This window comes from Homalodisca vitripennis, chromosome X, assembly GCF_021130785.1.
Source record: "Homalodisca vitripennis isolate AUS2020 chromosome X, UT_GWSS_2.1, whole genome shotgun sequence".
Lineage (NCBI taxonomy): Eukaryota > Metazoa > Arthropoda > Insecta > Hemiptera > Cicadellidae > Homalodisca > Homalodisca vitripennis.
In genome coordinates this window covers 146,371,286-146,390,194 of record NC_060215.1, presented here as the reverse complement: position 1 = coordinate 146,390,194, position 18,909 = coordinate 146,371,286, and the positions used below count along the sequence as shown (strand labels likewise).

The window sequence follows — 18,909 nt, the reverse complement described above, 5'->3', positions numbered from 1 at the left end:
CGTTAAGGAAAGAAAAAGACTATTTACCAATAGAGAACTAACACGGTTCAAGAAAAAACTACAAACACAAACCTGGGATCAGATCTTAATGGAAGAAGATGTCAACCATGCCTATAACTCCTTTCACAGTGCACTACAACTTATACTAAATGAAACCTGCCCTCTGAAACTAGTCAAAGGAAGAAAAAATAAAAAAAGACAGGTCTGGGATGACGAATGCAACCAACTGAAAAATGTGTACATCAGTGCTTTAGAAATAGAACAGCGTACAGGCCTAGCAAAACATAAAGCACAAACAGTGGAGAGGAAAAGAGAATATGACTTGAGACTGAAACACCTAAGGCAAGAACAAACTACAGCACACATTAACCAAGCAGAAAATAAATCAAAAGCGCTGTGGCAGGCAATAAATAATGAAAGAAAAGCAACTACTAACACAAATGATCAGCTAAGTCTTCAGCTAAATGGAAAAACAACAAAGGACCCACACGAAATAGCAAACTCCCTTAATGTATATTTTACAACAATAGCAGAAAACACACTCCAAACAAACAGTAGCAACACTAATTCTGCAAACCCTGACCCAGCTCCAGTCACAAATGAGAAATTACAGTTCTACTTAACAACAAGCGAAGAAGTAAAAAAAGCTATAGACTCCTTAAAGCCTAAAACATTGTCTGGTATTGATGAAATATCCGCAAAACTAGTTAAAAGATGTAAAGAAGAACTGATAATACCACTAACTAATATAATAAATAAATCCCTACAGCAAGGTATCTTCCCAACTGTTCTGAAGACTGCCAAAATATAAAAAAGGACCACGAAGTGAACCTGGCAGCTACAGGCCAATATCACTCATCCCGACATTCTCCAAAATAATTGAGAAAATTGTCCTTGCCAGACTCCTAAACCATCTCGAACAGCATAATCTACTTAAAAACAAACAGCATGGATTCCTTAGGGGTAGGTCAACAACAACAACCCTGGTACAGCTGACAGAACACATCATAGACCAACTAGAGGAAGGATGTTCAGTAACTAGCCTATTCCTTGACTTTAGTAAAGCTTTCGACTGCCTCAATCATGATCAGCTACTACAAAAACTAAGAGCCCTCGGCGTAGGAGGTAAAGAAGCAGATTGATTTAAATGCTACCTCAAGGGAAGAAAACAACTAGTAGAAATAAATTACACCCAAAATTATACAAACTATAAAATTCAATCAGCAACAACTGAAGTGAGAAGAGGGGTGCCTCAAGGATCCGTGCTCGGGCCGGTGCTCTTCCTCCTCCTCACGAATGATATGCCAAACTGCCTGGATGATGCCTGTTCTACTGCAGATGACACTGTGCTTACCATCTCTAATAAAGTCAATGAAATGCTCGCAATAAACACGACTGCATGCTTCAACCAAACTAAACAATATTGCACAAATAATGACCTAGTATTAAATGAAAATAAAACCGTACAAATAGTTTTCAACACAAAAAACAAAATTACAAACTTAGCACCTCTCTCAGACCTGGAAGTAAGCAATGTGACCAAATATCTATGCATCACAATTGACTTGAAATTGTCATGGAAGCCACACATAGACTAACTAAGTAAGAAACTCTCCTCAAGTATCTATGTAATTGGCAGAATTAAACAAGTATGTAGCATGGAGGTAGCCAAAGTTGCCTACTTTGCTCTTTTCGAAACGCACCTAAGATACGGAATAGTATCTTGGGTAGGAACATCAGCGTCCAACATGGGAAAAAATCTTATTCTACAAAAGAGAGCAATTAGATGCCTAGCAGGACTACTTCACCAAGAAAGTTGCCGGGAATCTTTTAACCCTCCGAGTGGCGGTACTTTTTTCTCCAAGTGGCGGGACATTTTTTACTGATTTTGTATGTTCGCAAAAGAAAATTTATATTAAATCCTGTATATTACATAAGTATGACATATCATACATCGATTTAAACTTCATAACACACAGAGTAGAATGGTAATAATATGAAACACTTACCTTGGATTGGTGTAAAAAACCAATGGGTTGAATTCCAAAAATAAAAATTCAAATTTTTTTGTTTTATATTAGGCTGAGTAAATGTTCCTAAACTTAATTTTTTAACACAAATCCAAAATAGCCATTTTGTTTAAAATTTAATTCTGAACAAAAATATGTATCCGTTATATGTATTATTCCTAAAAACAACGCACTATTTGCTGATCAAAACTTTTATGTACACGTTTTTTACTGCATTTTAGTCAGTATCAGAGCCAACCTCATTCCTCATCATTCTTCCTGGTTTGAGAGGCCTCCAATAATGTTCCAGGTAAGGGAAACACTCCCTATGAACCCCAAAATTACAAGTTGGGCACCAGAAGTGACTTTTACCCCCTTTTTGGTGTGTACACACACTGCACAAAGTCTGGTAAATAAGCAATCCCGTGAAGAAGACCTACACTTGGTCCAGGAGGTAGTACAGTAGGTGGATGAACCGTTTGTAAGAGTTCCATTAGTACCAGCATATCTAAATACTATATCAAATTAAAGTTTAGAATCTGGTCTTTCTAACCATACCTAATATATAGCGTTTAAGTCGCGGCATAACATCGGAAATACCGGAACAAGAGAGGCTTGCGTTAATAGACGCTAGAGCGTCTTTGCCACTCGCGAACGAGATTTAATAGACGCTGCAGCGTCTTTCACCACTCGGAGGGTTAAACAACTAAAAATTCTCACAACAATCTCACTCTACATCCGGGAAACTATTCTGCATGCAGTCACTTCACAGCAGTTAAGACATCAGGAACTACATCTATATAACACAAGAAATGCCACAAACTTCGCCCTGCCCTTACACCGCTTAAGCCTCTCTGAGAAGAAACCCTCATACCAAGGAGCGCTGTTTTTCAACCACCTGCCCGATCATCTAAGAAATCAGCCACCTCAGTGTTTCGCGAACCAACTAACAAAATGGCTGCAAGAAAGGCCCTACTATTCAGAGTCCGAATTCTTGAGCACCTGACACAGTGCAGCGCAAGACAAGAGCTTCCTTGTATTATATAACTATGACACAAAAACTTTTTACATTGTATAAATTTTACTAACCACAACTTTTGTTTTATGACGCATGCACTATTCTCTATGAATATGTAAATAAAGAAAATTTTCTATTGTCTATTGTCTATTTGTTATAAACAATTGAAATAGTTTTATGTTTGAGTGTAATATTTAAGTGTTTTTCAATTCGTTTTGGTTGCTTTACTTTGAAATTAGTTATGATGAGTTATAAAGGTCTTGAATTGTTGTTGAGCTGGTACCCAGCTGGTTACTAATTTTAAAACATGTTTCTTGATGGAAAAGAAAAACATTATTTTAATGGACTTACGTTACCCAAGGTAAGTTTTTGTGCACACGTAATAATAGTGTGTTAGTTTATTATCACATAAAACACACTTTTCCTAAGAGTCCACTTCACTGTGACTGTAGTCAGTCAGCCATGTTTTGTAGTCTTGAGTGTATATAGTATTGGGTGTTTTGTAGTATGAGAAATGACTTGCATTAGAAGTTATAATCATCAATTGTATACAGTTAATATAAACAAGTTAAAACTGAGCTTGAAAGATGATAAGAGAGTTATATTAGAAAATAAGATTGATACAATACCATACGGCTATAAAAATTAAGCAAAATCTGATATATTAGATGAATTAAATAAAATTGGATCTTTGAAAATTAGTGATTATAAATGGAAGATGATTTAATTCACTGTCACAAATGTAAAATGAAAACTAAAAATATAGATTCTAAAAGTTTTCAAACTCAAAATGTATTACACAGAATTGCAGCAAAATATTCAAAATGTAGAACAAATAAAAGTAAATTTATAAAAAAAATCAAAAAACCATTATTTATTAAAAAGAATTAATGAATAAAGAGGAGATATAGATTAAAGCTAGGGAAATTTATGCACCAGTACGAAAAAATTTACAAAGAGAAAAATTATAATTCTATGAATTGGTGATTTACAGGCAGCAGATTTAGTTATTATGTCTAACTATTCTGATAAAAATTATGGATTTAAGTACATGTTAAATGTTATAGATACTTTTTCAAAATATGTTTGGTCAAGAGCAATCCAGAGGAAAAACAGAAAAAATGTTTCAAAAGCGTTTGAGGATATCATTAAAGATGCGATAAAGATCAATCATAAACCACCCAATTTACTTCATACAGATAATGGTTTGGAGTTCAAAAATAACAAATTTGATGATGTTTTGAGGAAATATAACATTAACATTTATCATATTAAAAACGAAGAGAAATCAAGTATTGTAAAGATATAACAGAACTCAAAATGAGAGAATGAAAGTTCTTTTTGAGATTCATAAAAACTTTAAATGGATTGATATCCTTCAAAATATCATAAAAAATAAATTGAATAATACTGTTCACAGCACAATAAAAATGAAACTGAAAAATATGTAGATAAGATGCAGAAAATAAGTTATTAGAAACAGTTTTCAAGTATGTTCCACCTGAAATTCACACGAAAACTAAATTTCAAATTAATGATAGAGTAAGGATTTTTAGTAAAAAAAAAAAAATAAACATTTTCAAACAAACATAAGAACAATTGGTTAAAAGAAATATTTGTAACTATCAAATTAATAATAGCAATCCAATATCTTATGTATAAGATTTAAATAATGAAGAAATAACTGGAAATTTTTATGAAAACGAATTAATAGAGACCCAAATTATAAAAATTATTTTCTACATAAATGGAAATGCAAAAGAAATGTACAAAGCGTCCAGAATTTAAAGATTTATCTACATGCCCCAGCACCCACATCAGAGTAACATAGGTAGCAGGACTTTTAAGTAATAATAGACAGTCCCATATCACTGGTGCAGCTGGTAAGATAAGTTCATCCTAGATAAGTAGATCCAGGAACACAGATGTATTCCAAGTATTTCTGCCTGAACCCATCTTCTTTCCTGACTCATCTGTATACCAGATCTGTGCTTCCCTTTCAAAAAGAGGGTTCATTCTTGGCACTCCGGTTTCCTTATAATTGATTAAATTCATATACCCAGCCAAGAATCTTTGCTTCCTTGGATGATTTGTCACTTGAAGCAGTCTTACTGCACTTATTGCACACAAAAAGATGGAGAGGAGCCAGCTCATACAAGGTCTCCAGAGCTACCGTAGGACTGGAGCGTATCACTCCACTTATTCATAGCCATAATGTTGCAGATGGTAACACTCTTCTTTCAAAATTCATTAACCCCTTAATGATTTTTGACGTAATATTAGGTTCATAGACATTTACATGACGATGACATGAACACGGATAGTGAAAATAACTTAGTAGACGATAAATCAAAATTACAAAATAATAACAAAATTTATAAAAAACACTAAAAATAACTAATTTTTTACAACAGAGTACATATTTAAACTCTACAAATCTATCTATATAAATAACAGTAAAAGATTCAGTAAACATAGTTTAAGATACAAAAAGACACCTGTTAAGGGTTTAAGATTTGATGTACAATATTTTCTACCGCATTAATCGTACTTATACTTCAAATTTGAATAATGTTTGCTCTTTATGCTGCAATATTAATCACAAAACAATCAATGCAAGGCTTAGATCATAATATTCAACCTTATAATACTATGCGTTCAAGGTATAGACTATCCTCATAGGCTTGAATTTTGTAAAAAATAGACTCCTATTTGGCCCTGTTATTTAGTAATACTTTTCGGATGAAACACATACAATTTATAAAGATATTATTATTTTGTCTTTCCCACAAACATTTTAGTAAATGTACTTTTTGATTGCTTGGTTTACTATAATACTTGACTTTTTCAGAGCGTTTAAAAAATTACAATAAAATATTTAAGGAAATGATTAATCATGCTAAGACAAAGAGAAAGGTTCCTATAAATATATCGCCTAGAAGGCAAGTGATTGACTATACCAAGGAACAAATGGTTCAACTCACCCAACATTAAAAATACGAAGCTTAGGCATTGAAGACAGTGAAGTTGGAAGCTCCTCAATCTGGTTGTTGAATAAATTTAAAATTTCCAGATTTACTAAATTAGCCAATCCTGGAGGAACAACTGAAAAGAAAAAGACATTTTAATACTATGAAGACAGTGTCGCCAGGGAGCTCCCTAACCTGGTTGATGAATGAATTTAAAATCTCCAGATTTACTAATTTAGCCAACCTTAAAGGAACAACTGAAAAGGAGAAGATATTTTATTACTATGAAGACAGTGTCGCCGGGAGCTCCCTAACCTGGTTGATGAATGAATTTAAAATCTCCAGATTTACTAATTTAGCCAACCTTAAAGGAACAACTGAAAAGGAGAAGGAGAAGATATTTTATTACTATGAAGACAGTGTCGCCAGGAGCTCCCTAACCTGGTTGCTCAATAAATTTAAAATCTCAAAAATAAATAATCTTGTCTAATTTTTTACACTAGGTTTGTTTAGTTAAAACTAGGTTAAAGTACTAATACACATGACATATTCATCTTCTGATTAGAACACTTGACGTTCCAGCCACTTATGCAGTGAAATGTTTAATTACCTTTTGGCTTAATCTTAAAACTTTTAAATAGCAAATTAAAATCATCAAGTTTATTTTGCAGTGGTTTTGAGTTTTTGACAGTCTGACATAGGGAACTTATAATTGTTTTAATGTACAGTGTTGTAAGAGTGAATTTTATTTCTGGTTTTACAATCATCTAAGTTGTTTTTATCATAAGGGATCCGTTTTCAAATGTACATACTAAGAACTGTTAACAGTTTCAGGTCTAGAGAATATTATTTCCTCTCATATAAAAAATAAGGAAATTCAAGAGCAGAATACTACCATGGTCTTTTGAACTTTGTTATTGAAAAGTCATCAGCAATGATTTTAATAATTTTTATTAGCAGTTTGTTAAAACAGGTTTACTTCCAAAATGCTTAAAGACCTCCACCATCAACCTAATTTAAAAACAGAAGGCCGGAAATATGTTTAAAATTATCAGTCTATATACAAAATATATTGTTTTCCTACAATTATAGGGGTGATCTTGCATCATTGGCCTAATTAATGATTGAATCAAACAACATCCTTAACTCAGCCAAATTTGTGTTTAGATGTGATTTTAATACTAATCAAGCTGATGAAGACTTGTAACACTTTTCTGGATTCATTCGAAAACAAACTGAACGCTAACATCACACTAGTAAATCGTTTGATTTTGTTTGTTAAAAAATCTTTTAAATACATTAAAATACAACAAAATTGATTGAATTAATTCTCAAATTCAGTCCTACCTCAGTAACAGTTAACACGCAGTAGTCACCAAGAAAAGATAAAAACTGATCAGCCTAGGTTAAAGGCCTTTTTTAATTGTTTACATTAATGATTTTTCAAAAGCAATCCCCTTCAAATCCATATTATATACAGATGACATAACTTTATTATGTCACATAAAAATGTTCAACTAATTGGCTCTTTTCAATTTTTTAAAAATTAATTCAGACAATACTGTTCACAAATTTTATTTTCGTTATCAAGCTTTGAACAAACAAATTCAGAATGTGTTAAATTTCTTGGCATAACTCTTGAGAGTAAGATAAGTTGGGTACACCACAAAAATTTACTGTGCCAAACCATATCCAGAGCAATTATCCTGTTGCAGAAGTTCAGGACTTGTACAGGCCATCTGTAAAAGAAGGTTTTCATTTTACTAACTTATATAGACTTCTAAGTAAATCTGTATGTAAAAGAGTTATACATTTAATATGTCAAAACTAATATATATGTTTAATTGACAAAGCTACAAGACAATATTACGTGGCTTTTCTAGCCATATGAATATAGAATTTCTTTCTTTCTTGTGAGCCACAAATAGTTACTAATGTTGTACCGTGCCATGTTTTATTCTCACATCGACTACGGGGTCATTCTCTGGAGCAATTCCTGGGATTAAATAAGACTTGCAAATCAGACTTAGTAAATCAGTTCCTAGTATGTAAATTTTACACTGCCTCCTTTATGCTAAGACAACTTAAATGACTGTTGCAAATATTACAACACCAGAGATTAAAAAAAAAAAATTCCCAATGTCAGACTGTCAAAAACTTAAAACACACAGATAAGCTTTTTTGTTTGTTTGGCCATGAGAACACTGCAAATATACCTTTAAATGATGATGATGAGTACATTATAGTTAATTTCTACACCTTGACAACTGTGACATGCATACATACTAACCTATCAGCCATAATGAGAACTGGAGCATAATACCAAAGTTACACCAGATTCGGTAAACACTAACGTACTGCATATCTACTCATCGTCTTGTTACAACTGAGAGAGTCAAGCTACACTGGAGCTAAACTATGGAGTGCTCTTCATGTAGGGTTGAAGAGGATAATTAACTATTCAAAGAATTGTAGACCAGACTACAGGAGCATCCCTTCTACTCACTGACATCTACACTGACTACCTGAATATCTAAATCTTTAACCATCCCCTTTTTCTAATCCCATCAATTATGTACAATGAAATGTAAATAAATAAATAACATATATAAGTAGATATAAATATGGGGGTTCTAGCGCATTTTTGGGACAGTGAGAAAATCAATGTAAAATACTGTTCAATGTACCATAAACGAATCTGAGAAATCAAACAGGAAATCACAAATGAAAAATAACAGAATCTATATCTGTTTTACTTTTCATTGTAGGCTTCTAATTTCTTAAGCTGTTTTAATGAAAAATCAAGAAATCTTAATACAAAATCTTTATTCTAAAAAGTTAATTGTAACACATTCTTGGTCTTTTATTGTCTTTTTTCCAGTAACAATCAAGTGTAATTTGTCATTTTTCAATAATTCATCCAAAACATTAAAAAATCTGTTCGACAAGTGTACTTTACAATCTTCCAATTCTGCAATTATTGTAAACCCGAATTTATCCTTCATTTTATCAAAATTCAAAATTCTATACTTCTTATTTTCTTCCAATTTCATTAATTTCTTATATTCTTTAAACTTTAATGTTACTGTTACGTTTACTTTTATGAGTATTTTTCATAGTTAATTTACCGCTATAGATCATCCTAGTACATAGTTCTAGAATTGTTATTACTTGGCATTGCAAACATATAGTTTATTATTTATTGTTGTCAATTGTCACTTTCTGCTCACAATTTTTGTATAAAATGATTAAGCTGAATAGTGAATAGTACGATGTTTGTGAAATTGAATTTTCTCTTTTTCTATTGGGTGAAAAATTAATGGTGGTGGAAGATAAAAATGGACGACTGCAAAATGTTTTAAAACTTGTAACATGTTAACTGTCGACTATTTTTCCCGCACATCTGTGGGGATCTGTGAGATTTATGTATTGAAATGTTGACTTGAATAAAGAGTTTTTAACTTGATACGATACGAGCGGTTAGCGGTAGGCGGTGAAGCGCTAGATTGGGCGGAGACTTAAAGTTTAATGTTTGTGTTGTACATATGGGGAACACTCGACACTAGTCATGGCAGACGTGAGCAGCAGGGCAATACCACACGATGGCGCTTGTCCACCACCAATTTTAAACATTAAATGTTTCTCCTGCCGCTCAACCCTCAGCTCAGTCTGTCATTGCTGTGCAACAGGACTCAAACGCCCCCTTCTCGACGTTACTTGTTGTAACTAACCCACTACTCTCTTCTCCAAAAGGTATCTTATTAAGCTTTGTATAAATCCAACTGGCATTCTGGTGTACTAAAAAACCTGAGCTGCACCTCTTATCAAACCGTCAAACATTATATTATTCATGGCAAAGGCCATGGCACAGAAGTAGAACTAACCAAGATAAACATACCACACTTGTGAAGGTAACCTTAGATCAACCGGCGTCAGATGTAGCTCACGAACATATGTTGATCTTCATTCACAATTTCACGAGCCACGTTGCGTAAAATACGATGTTTCGTGATTAATCAGTTCTTCATTCAAGAAGCTGTCAAATTATGTCTTGATTTATAAGTTCTTGGAGACGGAAAATTTATTTATGAAATTTTTCCGGTTCTCAGAAAAATTCCCGGCTTATTCCCGGTCGGGTGGCCACCCTGTTATAGATGGAACAATCTATTGTAAACTATATAACCACTCAGATATTCAGAACTTAACAGCAGATAGACACAAACACTACCCCAGGAATCAGCCAAACCTGAGATATCAAGAGAACGCAGTGCATTCAACGAACTACTAAGGGGATATAACATCCAGAGATTAGACCTCCCACCTACCAGAATCACTGAAATCTCTATATCCTCAATAGACATAGTATGCTTAGATTAGGTATGGTGAGATTAGTTACCTCACTTGATTACAACATTTTTAATTTGAAAAAGAACTATACAGAGAATGATTCAAATATGAAATAGACTTAAGAGTGCTATCAACTCACCACGGATTTTGTTGTGACTCAGGGTTAACCTCGTAATACTAAGCATATTGACTGAAACATAAGAAAACAAACATTATGTATTTATTAGACAAAATGATACAACTTATGAATTATAATTTACATTGCAATGACATATAGTATTCTGAGTGTATCGTTGAGCTGAACAGAGAAGACTACATAACTGCTTCACGGATTAACAGAGTGACTCAGGCTTCTTCGAGGTACCAACACAATAGAACTGTGATTGAGGTAACTTCATAAATTTGTGTCATTTCATCATTTACACAGCCGTAAATATGCGAAGGATGGCAATCTCCACAACCTGAAAACTAATCAAATTCAAAACTTCTTTATTCATAAGACAGTACAGGTATTGTACAAAGAATAGTGTCAAAATTATTGTGTCACATCTGTGTGTATCGCTACTCTACCCTTACCAGAACTAAGACATTCTCCGAAGGAAAAAAATCACCTTGCAAGTTGCTAAAAGTAAAGCAGCTACAACTCTTCAGGATATGCTTTACCTTAAAGATCCTGAATAGCAACCAAATCTCCAACAATGCCAACAAAGCCTAACTCATGCCTTCCTCCACCTGCTGGACAAAACCAATGTATGTATCCCATCCTATCATATCTCAGGAATTCAAGGATGTCACCTGCCTTAGCAAAAATCTGGGAGAAAGATGAAAGTCTGAAGGAATTTTTTAACAAATATATAGACAAGTACAAAAACGACGAATGTAATGGCTAGTAAGTCTAAACAGGAATCTTCAATAGGACAGAAATCTTACCCGGAGGGACCTCCAAGGGACTAGGACCACAGAGCAATGGAAAGTCTACAGCTGATCTCAGGAAATAGCACCATACCTCCCTGTTCCAACTCACAAATCTCCACTTCTGCAGACCACCATTTTTTTTTTAACCTCAGTCTCACGAAACAAGGGAAATCAATAATATAAGTAGACTATCTTTCACCAAAAAATTAGAGGACTGACTCAAAAAATTGACCGGCTAAACCATATGCTGCACGATTTTAGCCATAGTCTTCTAGTAATAATATAACATGGTCTCTAAAAAGAAGAAATTCAAATAACTATGATTCAAAGATATACACTTTACAAACTGGGAGGTTTTGCAATTTATAGCAAGAACAGTCTTCTATAATGCACCAAAACTGTAGAAATAGCTGATGTTTGTGAAGAACTTCTCTTAGAAGCAGCTACAGTGCATATTAAAGATAAAGGAAAGTATCTATACGTACTTGGAGTTTATGGATCACCTGGGAAAAAGAACCAGCATGGAAATTTGATCAAAACATGGACAACTGTCAAGCTTAAATCAAATCATTTGTACTTATAAGTGACATAAATATTGACCTAGACTAAAGGTAAACACCCAAGAGAACATGATGTTTGATGACGAACTCGGGACATACGCTACAACATGAGAAGAACCCCTCTTTTGTCAACCTGTGTCACATCTGATACATCAACTTACATTCCTAGAACTTACATGCACTAGAATTACTGAACAGACATTACCACAGCTAAAACACAGTTTGGATTAGCAGACCACACACCTCAGTTATGTAGGCTTGGCTATCACAAAGAAGATAACATGACTCAAACCCTTCGATGATAAATGAGCAGAAAAATATTAACTATCTTAAATTCCTGCTCTCAATAACAACCTGGGATGCTGTTTACTACGCTGGATACTGAAACTGCTTAAAAGCAGTATTCCATATTCCATGAAGTACTGCACATTCACATCTCCTGTCCACTAAGAAAAACAAGGAATAAAATATGAGGGCAGTTTGATAAGTCAGTATTTTTGAATTAAGTGAGACACCTTCATGTGTATATACGTAATTTTCATATAATGTAATAAAACAAATATTGTTCAAAAAGATGCACAAATAATCCTTTTTGTACCATGCATTCATATATAACGTGAACAAATTCATTTGTGATGTTATCGAAAAGTGAGAGCTTTTTCAGTAAATTAGAAATAACTTTAGTTATACCAACATTGGCATTCTGTACATATTGTAAGATGAAATAGTAGAGGAATAGTAAGCAGAGTGGTAGTGAGGAAATATTTGCATTTCTTGTACAAAACTCATGTAGTAAAGTATATATGTGCGGGTTATGGAGGTCCCTATATCATATAATGTATGTGTGCGTGGTATCAGTATAAGTGCATGTGTATCGAGATGCATATGTGTTTAAGTGTATGAATGCATGGACATGTCTTTCTGTGCATGAATAAATACAGATTGATTATGTATATACGTGTATTTATATTTATATTTGTATATGTGCATGTGAATGTACGGAATACATGCGTATGTGTATACAGTATGTATATATGAATATGAGTGTGTGTGTGTATCTGGTAACTGTAAACATAACATATAACAAATACGATAATAGTTTAAGAGGATAGCTAATATAAGACTGTAGGTGTTGTACTGTGTACAGGCAGGCGTAGGGTGTGGTGGGTGGAGTAATGGGTGACCTTGCTGAAGTGGATAATATGTTGCATGTTTCCACTGTGAGGATGTATGTGAAGTTGACAGAATATTTAATCATTCAAGCACAAATATACGTTGCATTCATATAAATATCAGGAGCTATAACAAAAATTTTGATGAGCTAGTGGTTGTACTAAATAGCATTAAAATAACTTTTGACCAAATAATTTTAACAGAAGCTTGGTGAAGGGGGAGAATATGAGATGTTTCAAATTGAAGGATTTTATATTTTTGCAATAGGCTAAGGAGAAATTAGAACAATGTAATTATCTGCTATGTAAATAAGTTATTTAGTAGTATAGTGAGTGAAGTAGTTTCATGGCTCAACGTGTCTTGAGCTGAATGTTGAAACCAGCAGTGAGTGATTCACAGTCCTGGCAGTTTATCGTAGTCCATCAAACGACGGTGACCTTGAACTGTTTATTAGTGACTTAGAGAGATACTGTGACAGTCGAGTCGGGGACCGCACGTACTGGATTGTGGGGGACATCAACTGTTGTATACTGGATAGTGCGAGATCGGCGGCGGCTGAGCAATATCTGGACGTTCGATAAGCTGCAGAGTTTGTGGCTTGTATAGACAGGCCTACTCGCGTCACGGCACTTACAGCTCACTGCATCAATCACATTTTTGTAGAAGCTCATAATACTGAGAATATTATTTCAGTTATCATAAGAACTGCAATAACAAATAAATCTTTAATTGCAACTGAATGGAGTAGATTAAATATAAGTCTGGGAACAGATCAAGTAAGAGTATAGACGTAATTAATACGTAAGTAAAAAAATCAAATAGCTAGGATGCACCTGAAATGAAATAAATAATTGTACAAATGTAAATAATAGCACCGAAATGTTGGTATAAAAAATTAACGATAGTATGAAAGTCTCCCCTAAACGTATAGTATTTCGGAATAAGGAGAGTTGAAGTTAAAACCTTGGATAAGTCAAGGACTAACTATATCAATCCATAAAAAGAGATAAACGTCAGCCTTTCAACAGTGAATTATTAAATTATTTTGAAAAATTATCATAATATTTTAAGTAACCTATTAAAAACAACCAAAGAAAACTATTACAAAAATTAAAATTAATCAATCAATTGGAAATCCTAAAAACTGTGGCAGCATATCAGCGAAAATTAGCATGGAAAAACTAAAGCAAATTCACACTTCCTAGTAGAACATTTTGTTGCTTTGGATACAAATATAAAAGATGACAATAAAACAAATTCTGTAGCGAATTTATTAAACAATTATTTTGTTAATGTAGGAGAAAGTTGGCCGGCACGGTCCCTGTTGTTGATATTGAACATATCAGGTTGCGGACAGAGTTTTGGTTGACTACAGTTACCGAACAGCATGTAGAGGAGTGGTGTGGCAGAGTTAAAAAAGGAGACTCAACTCCAGGAATGGATGGTATTACTACTGATATTATTAAGACAACTTTACCTATCTAAGAAAACCACTCTTGCACATAATAAATACTAGTCTCATAGATAGTATTTTTTCAGACACATTTAAAATCGCCAAGGTGATGCTTATATATTCAAGGGAGGTGAGTGAGAAGAGAGAGCGTTCGAACTATCGGCCGATATCTCTCTTACGCGTGATATCTAAGTTATTAGGGAAGATTGTTAGAAAACAATTAGCTCATTATTTATTTGAAAACAATATAATTTTTAATAATCAGTTTGGTTTTAGGAAAGATGTTTACGGTTGAAGACACCTTTTTTAGCTAACAAAAACTAGGTAACTAAACAATATAGCTCTCTTTATTGGTGTTCATTGACTTGGCAAAAGCTTTTGACTCCTCAGATAGACACATTTTTGGTTAAAAAATTAGAACTAATTGGTGTAAGAGACAACGCGCTGAAATGGTTTAAAAGTTATTTATGTAAATAGGTGGCAAATGGTTGAAATTAATGGTATAAAAAGCGAATACAAGCATATTAATTAATTGGGTTATTCAGAGAAGATTCACTTGGGCTATTACTCTTTTTTAATCTATACAAATGATATAGGAAAGATCGTTCTTAATAACGGTATGTTATACTTGTACGTAGATGACACAGTAGTGTTATTTGAGGGTCATATATGGGAAGTCTATAGGAATGCTGAGAGAAGACTTCTCACCATTAATGGACTGACTGTAAATATAATCAAGATGAAGCACATGGCTGTGTCCCTGCGAGCTATCCGTGACCCAGTGGGTCTAGAGCTGAAGATGCACAATGGGCAGTGCAGTGGCCGTCACATCCCCTGTCATTGCCATAGTATCGAACGTGTTAATACTTTTTAAATATCTAGGAGTAATGTTCGATAATAGTCTCGCTTGGGCAGCCCATGTTAGCTATATCAATAGCAAATAATGAAAATGCATTTATATGTTCGTTACATTATCACGTGTTCTAAATTTCCACCATATCAAAATTGTTTATTACGCATATGTTCAATCGATCCTTCAGTATCAAATCATTGTGTGGGGAGGGGTTTCTAATACAGTAATAAAACCATTTACAGTACAAACTACACAAAAGTCTATTATGAAAGCTGGTTCTTACACAAAAACAAAGGAGGTTAGAAAATCTATTTGATTATTTATGATTCTTGATATTAGACAATTATTCCTAAAAGTTTTGATTTTGTACTGTTTCAAAACATAAATTTTCATTTTTAGAGAAAGTGGAACATGCATACAACACAAGAAATAGGTTAAATATTGGTTATCGCCACATCATGTTATACTAGTCTATAAATAAAACAAATTCTTTCTACATTCTACACACAATTCTACCAAAATTGGATCTAAAATTGGAACATTAAAGTTGAAGCGTACAAAAAGAAGTTTAATGAACTGGTTAATTGCATTGGGGAGGAGTGGTGCAAACACTATACTCACTTCTATCTACTCTGGGTGATCTGGTTATACTGTTTGTTTTGCAACATTTGGATATAATATTACAATATTTTAAATTTATTTAGCCTAGTTTGTGTTATTTTTGTACTTGCTATTTATTATATTTTACAATGTTGTTAAAAAGTTTGTTAAAGGAATTATTTTCAGAACCAAGTTGAACTAAACAGAGTCTTAAAAAGGTATGCTATTTAAATAATTTAGGTTCATATCAGTTTCATATGTCCCGAGAATAGTATGTGTAGCCCAGAAGCAGCTCACGCACACATAACCGGCAGGTATTCCAGTAGGAAAAAATTGTTTTAAATATGAACCCATTTACACCCCATCCTGAAACTTTGCATGTATGTAGTCAATGATAATGGGCAATACATATATTTTTCCTGATCAAATCCAAGGGAACGTATTTTAGGAATTTCAAAAAATGTTTTTTGAATATTTTTGAAAATTTGTAAATGTATGTAACATAGTCATGTGATACATCTAATTGAAAGGAATTTCAAGAGGAAGAGAATGCTACAAATTTTAGCTCTCTAGGTGCTATAGTTTTGGAACTAGGTCATTTTTAAATAATCGTAAATTGACTGAAAACTGTATTTTTTTGGCTTTTTAAATGCCTGTAACTCAAAAACGAAAAGCCCAAAAAATTTGAAATTTTGGATTTTAACTATTTTTTGTGGGTAGAACACATAAACAAAAAAATCATACAAATCTGAGAGGTCAAGGTTCAGACCATTGGTTGATTTGGTATGGAATGACCCTTGGGCAAAATTAGAAATTTATATTCAGCGCTCTAAGTAGTACACATAGGCTAGATCATTTTAATAATCATTGAATTATTACTTTTTAGATATAAAAACAGCTGAACTGTAATGTAATTTAAAGTACCCAGGCTATTATGTAATTCGGTTCAATATTTTGGTTTTGGTAGTTTAGATAATCATAAATATTGATGTTTTGATTGTGTTGGTGGCCACTTATTATACTAAAGTCTTTGCTGACTGCATAAAAATTCTTTCTGGAAATGAAAGTTTACTAATTTAAGAAATTGTTAATTTATTATTATACTATTATTATATATTTAATTTATTTATTAATATATTTAATATAATTAATTATATAAAATAATTATATATTAATTATTTATTTATATATTTTAGGTAAGTGGCTAAAGTAAACATTATCCATAGAGACCATCATATAATAACTTAAAGTATCTGAATTTGATTTGACCAATAAAATAAAGTACATTTATAAAAAGTAATAGACCCATCATAATCAATTCACACACTAACCTAGCCTACATTTGACTTGGAGGTTAGTTCAATATCAATAGAAAATCTGTTGACTGGTGAAGATATATTAAAATAAAGAGTTAAAGTAAGTGATTTATGAAAAAATGTAAACGTAATTAGTGATAAAAGATATTAATATCCTATTACTAATGCCACGCCCAATATGTCTGCTATGGCCTAAATAGGGCATAACTGCCAAACAAGTTACCAAATTTGGTCATACACAAGTTACCTCAAGACTAGCTTGTACTTACACAGGCCAGGCATTTCTTCAAATGTTGTAATCCCTTTATCGGCCAAATCCAACTCTGGATTTTGAATTTCTTTAGCTTCCTCAATCACTTTCTTAGCCCTCGACATCTTCGGATGTGTTGGTAAACAAGAAACTGGTGCCTCATTCATTGCGCGCGCAGTTCAAAAACCCAAAGTAAAGACACATAAAGAAGTGTTTGATATTTTGTGACTCACCAGACTTGAATAAAAGTCTGCTAAAACAAAGCTGACGATCAAAACATATGGTCATAGGTGTGCCATAGAGGAAATAGAACGTTTTTTAAATCTTTCTGCTTGCAAGACTTTTTCCTTTTTTCGATATGTATGTAGATGTATTTAATGTAGTTTATAAATAATTTACTCAGTAATCTCACAAATGTGTTCATTACCTAATGATTGAAACTGTAATGGGTCCAAAAAAATAGCAAGAGGAGATTTTAAATTAGTAAATACATGTAATTGTTATGACTTTTAGGCATGAAGTTCACGTAACCCTAGAACCGACAATGGTGAGTCTATATCTATGGCAAGGTATTTTTTGTGTCTTTGCACGGGATATTTTAAAAATTTTATTCATAAAAGTTGTCATGCTTTCACAAACATGTTGCATACTGTTTTCTTCAGAAGAAAATCTTCTTATATTTTGTACTGAATCATAATTACAATTTTGTGAAATTGTTTAAGCACACTTCTTATGTGTGGAACAAAAAATGTTTGCCGTTGCACTAAAATTCCAACCTTGGCCTTTTGAACAAGATATTAAAAATGTTGTTTATAAAATTTATTGTTTGATCTTTAACGAAGCCTATCACTCGTAAGACTGGATAAATTTAATTTATGTTTGTTTGTCCGCACGATATGTCGAAAACGACCTGAACTATATACTTCAAATTGTACGTGAGACTTCATTTCTACATGAGTAACACTGAGTTTCATTATGAGTAAGTCACTCCAAAAGATTTGGCTGAGCGTTAGCAAATATATTTACATTGGTCTTATGGGCAACCATGATAACACCTAAAAAATTAGCAGAATAAATACATTTGCAAACAAACTCAATACACCTATAAGAGATTGAAAAATGTTACGTATTAACACATATTACCTAACTATCCCAAAACACACAGCATAATTTAATAGTGACCCGTATAGCCTATTATTATTAAAACACTAATACGAAACCCAACTTATAAACAAAAATCTGAATCTATCTTGTGGCAAGATACAAGAAATATTTCACACGTACGTTTTAAATGTTGCATGAAACTTTTACAAGCATGGATTATATGATGCGTCATTTTTGTGCCACATTCCTTTTTGTATGATTTTGTGTTCGTCTACTGGTCCACAGGACATCTCAGGAATGAAATAAGAGAGATTTGAAATGCTGCATGCAACCTCGCGAAGC

At 33.1% G+C, this 18,909-nt stretch overlaps 1 protein-coding gene across 1 annotated transcript in view; it reads right to left on the bottom strand.

Moving 5' to 3' along the window:
* Window positions 1–17,719, bottom strand: part of LOC124369981 (ras suppressor protein 1-like) — a 49,407-nt gene extending 31,688 nt beyond the window's left edge. Inside the window, exons 1-3 of the mRNA XM_046828221.1 lie at window positions 17,483–17,719; window positions 10,483–10,533; window positions 6,012–6,132 (exon numbers count right to left, since the gene is read on the bottom strand). Of these exons, the coding sequence (XP_046684177.1) occupies window positions 6,012–6,132; window positions 10,483–10,533; window positions 17,483–17,630 (320 nt within the window). The 5' untranslated portion in view covers window positions 17,631–17,719. The remainder of the gene's footprint in view (window positions 1–6,011; window positions 6,133–10,482; window positions 10,534–17,482) is intronic.
* Window positions 17,720–18,909: the final 1,190 nt, after the last annotated feature.